Source organism: Helianthus annuus, chromosome 12 (genome assembly GCF_002127325.2).
Source record: "Helianthus annuus cultivar XRQ/B chromosome 12, HanXRQr2.0-SUNRISE, whole genome shotgun sequence".
In the NCBI taxonomy this organism is placed as follows: Eukaryota; Viridiplantae; Streptophyta; class Magnoliopsida; order Asterales; family Asteraceae; genus Helianthus; species Helianthus annuus.
Window position 1 is genome coordinate 32599858 of NC_035444.2, and position 12137 is coordinate 32611994.

The 12137-nt window shown below is 35.3% G+C and overlaps 3 protein-coding genes across 3 annotated transcripts; all 3 read left to right on the plus strand.

The window, feature by feature from the left end:
- Window positions 1-550: 550 nt before the first annotated feature.
- Window positions 551-1962, plus strand: LOC110892710. Its single transcript, XM_022139861.1, has 2 exons — window positions 551-1037; window positions 1286-1962. Exons 1-2 carry the CDS (start codon window positions 551-553, stop codon window positions 1960-1962), a joined length of 1164 nt encoding a protein of 387 aa, XP_021995553.1.
- Window positions 1963-5957: 3995 nt separating this feature from the next.
- On the plus strand, window positions 5958-6779 carry LOC110892709. Its single transcript, XM_022139860.1, has one exon. It carries the CDS (start codon window positions 5958-5960, stop codon window positions 6777-6779), a length of 822 nt encoding a protein of 273 aa, XP_021995552.1.
- Window positions 6780-8817: 2038 nt separating this feature from the next.
- Window positions 8818-10267, plus strand: LOC110894632 (E3 ubiquitin-protein ligase PUB24). The gene has a single exon (XM_022141852.2). The coding sequence runs from the start codon at window positions 8962-8964 to the stop codon at window positions 10186-10188; it is 1227 nt and encodes a 408-aa protein (XP_021997544.1). The 5' UTR covers window positions 8818-8961; the 3' UTR covers window positions 10189-10267.
- Window positions 10268-12137: the final 1870 nt, after the last annotated feature.

The following is a 12137-nucleotide window of genomic DNA, read 5'->3' on the forward strand; positions in this document are numbered from 1 at the left end:
ACCCTTTTTCCAAATGTCATTAATGTTTTTTGAAGATAAAATGGTTTGAATTTATAATGTAGAATTGGATCTCCATTTTCTTGTGATCAAAATTGACATCAAAATTTTCTCATAATCGATTAGTTATGATTATTTTTCATTAATGCTAGTGACACTAAAGTGTGTTCCCCCAAAATTTTAAGATTTCTTCAAAACTAAATCATATTATAAAAGTGAGTAGGTTGGATTACCGAAACTTTTCTTTCTACAAATAATATTAGGTAATGCGTAGTGGGGCGTTTTGGCCCCTTATAGCGCCGTAATGGCGCCGTCTACACCACCCCAAAGGGCGCTATGCCCAAAATCTTTTTGGAAGCGCGATGTTTATCGCAGCGTGAAGAGGAGAGGATTTTGAATTTTTGACCGTTTACAAACGGTCACTTTAATAAAAAAAATCAATTTATTTTTCAAACTTTCCTTTAAATCATTCTCCTCCCCTATTTTTTTACCACACACACTCAAACATTCTCATCTCTTTCATATTTTTTTAAAATTCTTGATATTTTATACAATGAATCCATTCAACCGTGGCTTCATTCCTCCCCGATCTAGTGCGGACCCAAACCAAAGTGGTAATCCTACTCGCCCCGTGGCGCCGGTTCCCACCAGACCCAACCCTTTCGGCTCCGGTTTTCTCGATTACAATCAACAAAGTCTCGGGTTCATGAATCTTTTGAACCAACCGCTATCATGGGACCCTAATCTCTACGGGTGGAACCCAAATCAAAACACGGATGGGATGGGGTCGTCTCAAGCGTTTGGGTCGGCTCAAGCTTTCGGCTCCCCACTACACGAACCCGATGTTGTTCCGGAGACGCAACCCGAGGTACCGGATACGCAACCGGAGACGCAAAAAGGAAAAGGAAAAGCAAAACGGGCACATAAAAAGAAAGTGGAAACCAACACCCGAGCGAAAAAAAATGTGATAACGTGGGAGCCCGAAGAGGAGTATGCGTTAACCCGCGCTTTCATCGATGTTTCGGAGGACCCGGTCATATGTATGTTTATTTTTTTTCTGTTTTTAAATTTATTTTCTGTTTTTTATTTATTTTCTGTTTTTTTTTTTATTTTCTGTTTTGTTTTTTTTTCTGTTTTATATTTTATTTTCTGTTTTTTATTTATTTTCTGTTTTGTTTTTATTTTCTGTTTTTTATTAATTTTCTGTTTTTTATTATTTTCTGTTTTTTATTATTTTCAGTTTTTATTTTTTTAAATTTTGAACTAACATTTTATTTTGTTTTTTTAGCAAACAATCAAAGTAAAACCGTATTTTGGAACCGAATACGAGAACTCTTTTTCGAGCTCATGGGTAGAGGAGAGGAATACCGCCTACCGTACTCTATATCGGGGAAGTGGACCGATATAAACAGGAAATGCACAAACTTTCAAACCGTGTACCAACGCTTGTATTCCGGATGGAAAAGTGGAAGTAGCGATGAAGACATTACGCAAGAGGCATTGGTCGAGTATACGGAGGCTAATGGCCATTTCCCGTACATGAAGTGTTGGCAAATCCTTCGCCATAGCCCCAAATGGGCCATCGTATCTACTCCAAGTGGTCGTTCGGGAAATGCACGGCCATCAAAGAGGTCCAAAACAAACAAGTCGGGTGAACCCGAAACGCCAACCTCTGACGCTCGAAACACCGGCTTGAACGAGGATATTCCGGATGACGAGCCGGTGGAGGAGCTACCAAGACCGTCCGGAAGAAAAAGCCGGGCGAAAAAAGCCGAGTCGTCGTCGATGTCTATGGGAACGGATATGAGTAACGCATTTTCGGAGATAAACAAGCGACTTCAAGACATACACGAACTCGGTAACAAACGTTTGGAGGAGAACCGCGAAGTTACGGAGATTATGCGGGATCGACAATGGGCTCACGACTTTGAGTTCTACTCCAAACCGCATGACCACTTAACGTGAAAAGCTTTGAAAATGGCGTTGGCACAAAAGGAGCGGATTGAAAAAAAAATATAATCTTCGATTGTGTAATTTTTTTTTATGCTAGTTTAATTTTTTTTTCTAGTTTAATGTTTTTTAATTTTATTGTACTTTTTTTATTTAATGAAATGAATTTTATTTTTAAAAAAGTTACAAATGAATTAAAAAAATAAAAATTAAAAAATGAGTAATGATTACACAAGGGCTTTATGACTACGGCCTCAAATTGCATAACGCCCCATAAAGCCCCGGGGTGACGTGGCATGCCACATGTCGCATAACGCCCCTAAAAGGGCTTTATGACTACACATGCCCTTATAATTATGATATAGAATTATATTATTCAAATTTATAGCTCTCAAATTTTGTCATAAGTCTAAATAATACATTAGTTATTTAAAAATCTAGAAAAAAAAATTTATAGCTCTCAAATTTTGTCATAACTCTAAATAATAACCTAGTTTTTTAAAACAATGGGGCTGGCCCTGAACCTAAAACGAATAACAAAACCAACATATTATAATAATAAGTAATTTATTATAACACCAAGACTTTCAGTAAGGAACAGTGATATTTATTTTATATTATTAAAAAGAAAATAAAATTGTCTAAATCTATGTGTGGAGTCGTGGACTATGAAGTAAAATAAAAGTAGCAGTCTTATTTTCCAAGTCTTCATATGGACCATACACATGAGGACAACCCAATTTTTCAACCCTTTTGACCACCGAACTCTTGTTTGACTGGCAAGACAAAATCATAGTCATCCACTAACTTTAAAATCCTTATTTCCAAACTATAAGTTATCAAGATTTTGTTTCTGCTTTATGTAGTTGTAATATTTGTATTGAGAGTTTTTCAGAAAAAAAAAAAAGCATTTCTCACTTTTAATTCAAAGGGTTTTTTATTTTTGTAATTTAATCCATTTGACTTTTTTTAGTTTTAACCCAAAACTTTTTAATCTTTCAATTTAACCCCAACACTTTTTTATTTTCAACTTTGGTCACTCCATACTTTTCATCTTTCGCAAGTTTTTCGTTTTACGTTTCGTTTGAAATTTTACGAGTCCACATGCAGCAACGTGCGTGTGAGGTTCAACGTTTTTTCGTCTGTTTTTTTTTTCGTTGAGTTCAATTAGATATGTCGCAACGCGCGCGGGTCTTATTGCTAATTTTCTTTTAAATATAACTATGACAAAAAAATACACATTTTTAAAACTACATATTTTAGTTAAGAGAATAGTAGTTTTTTTTCTCTCTTTAGATTGCAACCTACGCTACTTAAAATCCGTCTAAATTTTATAAATTTTATAATGGGGTTTGAATCTTCACTTGTTGCTTTAGGGGAACTTACCAATACTATTTAAACAAAGACCCTGAGAAATTCTTTTTTAATAACTTAGTGTATGGAATATGAAAAAAGTTAAAATGATTAAACTAGACTAGGGTTTGTAAAAGAAGTGAACGTTCAACGAATATTTTGTGAACCGTTTGACGGAAACTTTGTTTATATTCGTTCAATTAGTTAAAGAACGAACACGAACAAAAAATTTTGTTCGGTTAGCTTGGTGAAGGAACACGCACAAAGGTCTCGTTCGTTCGATTGCGTTCGTTTCAGTTACGTTCGTTCATATTCGTTCGGTTACATTTGTTCGTGTTTGTTTGATTATATTAAAAAATTAATAAATAATAAACCTTTCATTTAAACATACTGAAAACTAGAACCTCTATTTTTTTCTAAGTTAGCTAATATTTGGACATTTAAGACAATTTTTTGGGATAATTATGTCTACGTTAATTAAACTCTGAATAATTATGTCTAAGTAATTCTGGATATTTATGTCTAAGTTAGCTAAACTTGATTTATCGTTTGGTGGTTGTAGTAGATTTCTTCTGTTTTGATATATAATTTGATGGTTGTATTTAACTACTTATATTTAAGGTTAAGAATGTTTTTATTTTCAAGTTAAATGTTTGTTTATGTTCGTTATTATTCGTTCATGCTCGAGACCAATGTTCACGAATGTTCACGCACAACTTAATTTCCTTAACGAACGAACACAAACATAAACTTATGTTCGGTATGCGTTACAATTCGTGAACATGTTAATTTCCTTAATGAACGGACACGGACATAGCCTTGTTTGTGTTCGTTCGGTTCAATTACAGCCCTAAACTAGACTATCTATATATCTGTGCGTTTTATTTTGGTAAGATGCAAATATATTAATTATACATATTTAAATAGAAGAAGGAATAATTTTAAAAGCAAGACCATTTTGGGTAAAAGTTTTTCTAGCCTATCATGTTTTTAAAGTAATTCTTTAGTGAATGCGTACTAAAAACCATATTAGAAAATTCTTCTATAGGAATATTTTTCCTACCAACAGTTTCAATATAAGTTATTTTTATGTACATTATAGAAGTGTAAAGCTTTCTATTAGTTTTATAAAAAAAATCCTTAAATGAGTTGATTTGTTTTTATAAAAAAAAGGTTATTGGATTTTAATAATCAAAAGTTTCACCTGTTGGCTGTTAATAATACTAACTTTAAAAATTCCCTCCAACGATCTCAACTTGTAAGAATTTAGTCCCTATTGATCCTTTTAGACCACCCGTAGTGGGGCGGTTTTGGGGCATTATTTAAAAAAAAAAAAAAACGCCCCCCCCCCCCCATTACATAGGGCGTTTTGGGGGGTTATTTTTGAAAAAAAATTGTATTGGCGTGATTAAGAAAACGCCTAAAATGGATTGTAGAAGGGTTGACTGGGCAATGAGAAACTAGTTTTTTTTTTTTTTTTTTTTTTTTTTTTTTTTTGTTTAATGATTGGAAGGGGCATTATTTGGGCATTATTCCCACTACGCCACTTTTACAATAACGCCCCATGCTGACTGGACTGTCACGTGTCGAATAATGCCCCATGGTGGGGGCATTATTTGGCTAAACCACTACACATGGTCTTATAACATATAAGAATTTGGCCTACTCAATAGATTCAAGTCAGGGCCGGCTCTGGGCCCGGCAAACTCGTGCTGACGCCCGAGGCCCAAAATTTCAAAGGGCCCGAATAGTCTTTATAAGCTTGTATATATTTATTAAATTATATATTTAGTATATTCATCTGTTTATTATGCAAAAAATTATGGGTGGTGTAGTGACAAAACCCATGTCAAAAATAATGTAAAGGTCTCAAGTTTAAGTCTTTGCTCCATCATTAAGTTTTTATTTTTGTAATTCATTTACCCTTAACCAAAATTTTGGGCCCAATTCTTTTCGTCGTCCGAGGCCTAAATTTTTTCAAGAGTTTTCGAAGACGGCTCTGATTCAAGTGCACATGTAGCCTCCTTAATTAAATTAAGTGCACTTACAATTTGAAAAGGATCGATGAGCGCTAAATTCTTACAAGTTGGGATCGTTAGATGAAATTTTTAGAGTTGGGATTATTATCGGCCAACAGGTGAAACTTAGGATTATTAAAATCAAATAACTCTTAAAAACAAGTTGGGATCGTTAGATGGAATTTTTAGAGTTGTGATTATTATCGGCCAACATGTGAAAGTTAGGATTATTAAATCCAATAACCCTTAAAAAACATATTATAAAAACTTTATTAATTTTATAAAACTTGTTTTAGTGATGTTTTTAACCCTTAGCATATTTCAATTTTCAAGTATTTTATGTTGAGTTGTAATCTTTCCTTTTATTTGATAATTATGTTTTTCGTGATTGATCTTTAGTTCTTTGATTTATGTATATGACTTGGTCTTTGACGTTATCATTCCTAACATTTCTTCGTTGATTGACTTTGTCTTTTTTTTTTTTTTTTTTTCACTAGTTCATTAGCTTGAGAAATCGAAGTTTGACTCATTCAATTGGCTTATACATGAACTGAGGCATCCATTGAATGTGGTTCCGTGTGATCGACTCTTCTAATTTAATTAGCCATTAACACTGCGAATATGTTTTAGGACTTCACAATGTATAGTTGGGTGTCGAATGAGCCCTTGGCAGTTAGATTTCCAGCTTTGTTTGGGCTGGAAAAGTGCAAAACAGTAACTGTCTCAGACCGGCTTAGAGCTGATGGAACTGGTTGGAATTGGGAGTGGAAGCGAGCCGTATTGGATGGAGGTGAGAGCGCGGAGCTGCAACAGTTGGTTGCTCTGATCGGGGTTGCATCGCTATCAAATAGACAGGATGAATGGAGGTGGGAGCTGGATGGGTCGGGCATCTTTACCGTACAAAGTGTGAAGAAGAAACTGCAAGTACAACGCTTAAGTATAGTTCCGTATGTAGTCACAAGGAATAGTTGGGTCCCTCGAAAAGTAGAAATAATGGCATGGAGAGCAGAGTTAGATAGGCTGCCAACTCGGTGTGCGTTGTTGAGAAGGAATATAAATGTGGCTACGGATTTATGCCCGTTGTGTGGTGATTTTCCTGAGACCGCTGAACACTTGTTCGTCAATTGCGGCTTTGCTCAAGCGGTTTGGCATGTGGTCTCCCAATGGTGTAAGATCCCGCCTATCTACGCCTTTGGAATTAGAGACATTTTAGAGATTCATAAGTATGTGACGGGTTCGGTGAAGGCTCGGAAGGCGATATATGCGATCTGTCTTACATCACTCTGGTGCGTGTGGAAGTGCAGAAATGAGGCTGTCTTTAACAACACTCTTTGGTCTCTACAGAAGGTTATTGGAGAAATTAAAACATTGAGCTTGTTATGGGTTAAGGCTAGAGCAAGACAGCAGCATTTGGATTGGGTTGTGTGGGGTGCATTTAGCTTGTATAAAATTGGCTGGTAGAAGTTAGGTGGATAAAAGTTATGATGTTATGTACTGCATATTTTTTTGGTGTTGTCTAGCTTCTTGCTAGCATAATGGAATAAAACATTTGTTGGCCGTTAAAAAAAAAAAAAAAAAAAGGACTTCACAATGTATGACCACGTGCACAAGAAGCCATTATAACAATACATTAGACTCCGTAATGATAGAAACACTATTATAACAGTTTTGACGAATTATTAAAAATCTATATTTCTAAACCATCTTAATAGTGCATCAAACTTACAAAGTTCCATGCATTGTTGTTAAGTTATGATTCATAGTTATAAAAAGTGTGTCAAAACCAATTACAATAGTGAATTAAACTCCTCACAAAGATTTGATGTATGAAATTAGTGAAAACAATATAATATGTATATATTGGTATTACTTGTAGTATTCAATTCTAAATATACTACATGTTGATTCGGGGCATTTTAGTGTATCCACTAGTGAATATACTATGTTTGATTCTAATAATACTTGATTGTATTCGTAGGTGTGTACATGTATTCGTCGGTGAATACACATAATCAATGTTGTGAAACAAGGTCTCGGAGGTAGACTGCCAAGATGACTTTTTTTTAACTCCGCCTAATTACTCAGAGTCGATTAAACGCGGTCAACCTCGACCAGAATCAAATCTAGTAGATCAACTCTGGCAATAAAACATAATTTCTGTATTTACATATTAAAAAATGAATATTATTTTTCAAGGAATGAATATCAATTTTTGAAGTACTTTACTATTTGAACATGTATTTTTTTTATTTATATTGATATTCACGTATTTTGTTATAAATATTAGTAAATTTATGATATTTGACACATATATAATTTCCCGAAAACTAATTTCTTTATAATTTTACATGTCTGAGTACACCCTAAGTACTCTCCGCTTAAGCCAAGTACTCGCAACTCCCCATTCAACCAACTAGGGAGCGTTTAGCAACTTCTGCAACCATGCACATAATACACTATATGTGTATTCTAACTGTATTTAGTTTATTTGATATTAAACTATACTTACGGTTACGTATGACAATTTAATGTATGTACTTGTAAATAAATCACATGTTGATTATTCACACACTTTAGTATATTAAACTTTAGTATTTACCATGCAACTTACATATCACAACGGGTTCTCCCCCTTTAACCCACAAAAGGACAATGCTATCCCTTTCTTTTTTTTAAATGTTTTAAATGTGTCATTGTAATTGGTTTGAAACACCGTTGTAATCAACAATACTTTACGCCATATTAAAATGTCGATTAAAAAAATAAAATTATATATGAACACTCGTCAAATTAACAAAACATCAAATTTTGTATTTAATGTATAATTTCTTTATAAAAATAAAAGTTATGTACATACATTAAAGAATTTTAAGATTTAAAAAAATCAATGAAATGTTTAAACTTTAAACAAAATTAGGATATATAACTATCATTTTTTCAAATAAGACAATGTGTAGTGGGAGGGGGAACACCCTTGGGTATTTTGCGTCATGTGGTGGTCCAGTCAATATGTTAGTATTGTGAGGCATTATGTTAAAAGGGGGTGTAGTGGGGCTTGAAATCTTGCAATGATTACATATTCTAATAGAATTAAATAAAAAATAAAAAAAATCAAAAAATACTATTGGTCAAAGAAACAAGTGAAGAAGTTTAAAAAAGGACGCCCCACCATTTAAAAAAAAATGCCCCCGGGGCAGTTCTGAGGCATGTTTGAGCGTTTTTTGAGGGAAAAAACGTAAAAAAACCCACCGCGGGTGGTGTAACTTCCAGGGGCGGATCTAGTGTATAACAAGGGGTAATGCCCGCTACCCCTTGGCGCTCCGGCGCTAGTGTAAAATTAGTGTAAATTTTGGAAAAAATTGACGTTTTTTTCTATTTCGTTACCGCTTATTTATAAAACGTTACCGCTTGACACGAATCCTAGATCCGCCACGGGTAAATTCATGAATATCATATTATATAGTAGGGACGAAATTTGATGGATAAGTTCATGAACCAAAGTCTAACAACTCAAAGAAGAAGAGACCCACACGTCCGAACAAATTAGCCGCAATCTCTTACCATCCCAATATACACACACATGATCACCAAATCCATATAACAACAATCCAACAATCATTTTCTTCTTGCAAATCAACCAATCATGGATGATCCTGATATCCCACACCACTTCATCTGTCCAATCTCCCTCCAAATCATGAAAGATCCGGTGACTGTCGCCACCGGCATCACCTACGACCGAGAGAGCATCCAACGCTGGCAGTCCCACAGCCAAAACAACACATGTCCGGTCACCAACCAACCACTACCCATTGTCCCTGATTACACACCCAACCACAACCTCCGCCGTCTTATTCAATCATGGCGTGTTTCGGATCAAGTTCCGGCGAACTATTCATCTTTTCAGGGGAAGGCACTCGCCGGAAACCTAATCAAGAATGTTAACCTACCGGAGTTGAAAGTTTCATCACTTAAAAGTTTGGTGAGTCTTGCTTCTGAGAGTGAGAATAATAGGGCTTTCTTGAAAGAAGTTGGTGTGGTTAGAGCCATGATTACAGTTATTGTTTCTTGTTATCAGAACTGTACGATTGTTGGTTTACAAGAAGCCCTTAATGTTGTTTATCTTGTGAGATTTACGCGTGATGATACTCGGTCGATTATTTCGAAACATGATCTTGTAATACATTCTTTAACATGGGTTTTGGATTTAGATGATGATGACGATGATGATCAAATCACGACCATGAAGTTACACGCAATAGTTTTACTAAAAGATATCATACACAACACGAAATCACTTGTTCTTGAGCGATTGAACCGCGATTTCTTCAAGACGATTGTACTCATTCTTCGACATCTCAAGATTAATAATCTTGAACATGGGATCAAGGAGGTTTTGCATGTCATGCTTACCACATGCACTTGGCCAAGAAACTGCTCAATGATGATTGATTCAGGAGCGGTTTTCGAGCTTGTTGAGCTTGAACTTGGGTCGCCCAAAAAGGCGATTACCGAGCTGATCATGGCAGTGTTGTTTCACTTGTGTTCTTCAGCCGATGGGCGGGCTCAACTTCTTGGTCATGCTGCGGGAATCGCCGTGATCACGAAGAGAATCACAAAGGTTTCTCCAAAGGTAGACGAGCGAGCGTTGATGATTATTTCATTGATATCGAAATTCTCCGGGACAGATTGGGTGCTTAAGGAGATGGTGAGGGTTGGAACGGTTGAGAAACTATGTATGGTGCTTCAAGTAAATGGTCTACATTCTTACCCAAGGGAAAAAGCTAGAGAGATCCTTAAAAGACACTCAAATGTGTGGAAAGACTCTCCTTGTTTAGATGTTACTCTTCTAACAAGGTATACCAGTTAATTATGTATATTCTATACGTTTTGGTTATTAAACACATCCATTGTTTGGTTTTATTTATATTACGTTCCTGTTTTCTCAATGATTTGAGTTAACATCAAACAAAATTAAATAATTCATGAAAATTATGTAAATGTTGAATTCAGAGCTTTTTATGAACTATTGTCCCTAAATTTTGGTAGCAGAAGACTATTTGCAACCCATTTACAACTGAAATTACAGTCGCAAATATCCAGTTTTCTAATATAGATTTCACGGTTAGCTAGATTCTTGACCTTGGAAGTGGCATTCCATCCAGGGTATCCTCGTATTTGTTTATAGGGGTATCTTTTGTATAAAACCGAAAAAATACACTACAAATATGGGGTTGAGCTGTAGCCCGTGCTACCCCTCTTAATACATTAGCTCCACCCCTGAGTCTATGCATGTTTTGTTATTCGTAAGGGTCTAGATATCTCTTTAAATCGTGTCAATATCACTTTTAGATTAATATATGATGGAACTCTTAAAAATTCTATCGGATAATTTAGAGAGAAAACAAGAACAAATATGTAGATTATATTCTGAAAAACGTGTACAAGAAAATAAACCAAATTTCATTTATAGTCGAGGAATCCTAACCATTGAAACATCACAACTCTACGTAAAAGGGTATGTCGGCTGGCGTTTATAACTTTCGGCAGTTATTCAGTTACATAAAACCGAAAACTATTAGTAGAAACTCTTTCAGTAGTAACGCTAACGGTAACTTAGTTACTGATGATGATTGACCGATCTGCATTTACTATTGATGACCAACTACACTAACCACCAATTATCAATGATGAAAATTATTATTGTCCGTCGTTGCAACTGATCCACTTGCCTCTGTTGGATAAAGTTGTTGCTGCTCTCGCTTACCAAAGGTGATCGATCAGTATAACTTACTACTAATAATTAGTTCCTCATATGGTCAACTTCATTAAACTTACCAATGGATTTCAATAAGGTAAAATAATATGTTTTTTCCGGTAGGGGCTCTATAACTTGGACCAACAAGTGGCGTTGGACATTGGAATCCCCTTCGTTTAGGGGGATTCGTCCCTTAGAACCCTTAAGGTTCCTAGGAACCAATATCAGATTAGTCTTCAACGAGTGTGTACTTCACACCTCCTACTATTATCAATGTCTAATAAGAATCCCGTTTGGGCTTAAGCGAATCTCAATTAAGTAAAATGATTGAATTGCACTAAAATCATCAACAGTCCTAAGGTTGCTATTAATTCTAATGCATTGTACAGGAACTAGTATGAAATTAAGAAGGAAATTTGATTGTGTTGATTGAATGTGTGTATACAAATGAAAAGGACCCCTCTATTTATAAAGAGAGGAATGACCAACAAGAAAATACTAACTACATGTAAGGACACCTATATTTACACATAGGAACCTCTAGATAACTACTAGGGCCTCATACTAACTAATATTTACAAGTAACACTCCTCCTCAAGTTGGAGCATAGATGTTAATCATGCCCAACTTGGTACATATAAAGTCTGTTTGTGTCTTCTGGAGAGGTTGTGTGAAGATATCCGCCAGTTGGAATTCCGTTTTCACATGAATTGGCTGAATAGATGGAGGATCCTTTTGAGTGCCAACTATCCGATCTCTGATTAGGTGGCAATCAACCTCAATATGTTTAGTTCTTTCATGGAATACTTGAATTTTGGCTATATCTATATCTGACATAGCTTTGTACTCTGATTCGTCACTTGATGTGAATACAATATGTTGCTTCTTACTCTTCCAAGACACAAGATTTCCCCCAACGAAAACACAATACCCAGTGGTGGTGTAACACCTCTAAAATTTATGTCCAATAATATATTAACACGTGTCATGAGCTTAAAACGTGTAAAGAATTACATTAGAGGGACAAAGTTGACAAACAAAGAAACTACGTGAATAAAAGG

Bases quoted from the DNA above. Each gene is read 5' to 3' on its own strand.
- LOC110894632 (XM_022141852.2), top strand. From the start codon at position 8,962: ATGGATGATCCTGATATCCCACACCACTTCATCTGTCCAATCTCCCTC.
- LOC110892709 (XM_022139860.1), top strand. From the start codon at position 5,958: ATGTATAGTTGGGTGTCGAATGAGCCCTTGGCAGTTAGATTTCCAGCT.
- LOC110892710 (XM_022139861.1), top strand. From the start codon at position 551: ATGAATCCATTCAACCGTGGCTTCATTCCTCCCCGATCTAGTGCGGAC. The intron at 1,038-1,285 runs GTATGTTTATTT...TTGTTTTTTTAG, and splicing joins TTCGGAGGACCCGGTCATAT to CAAACAATCAAAGTAAAACC.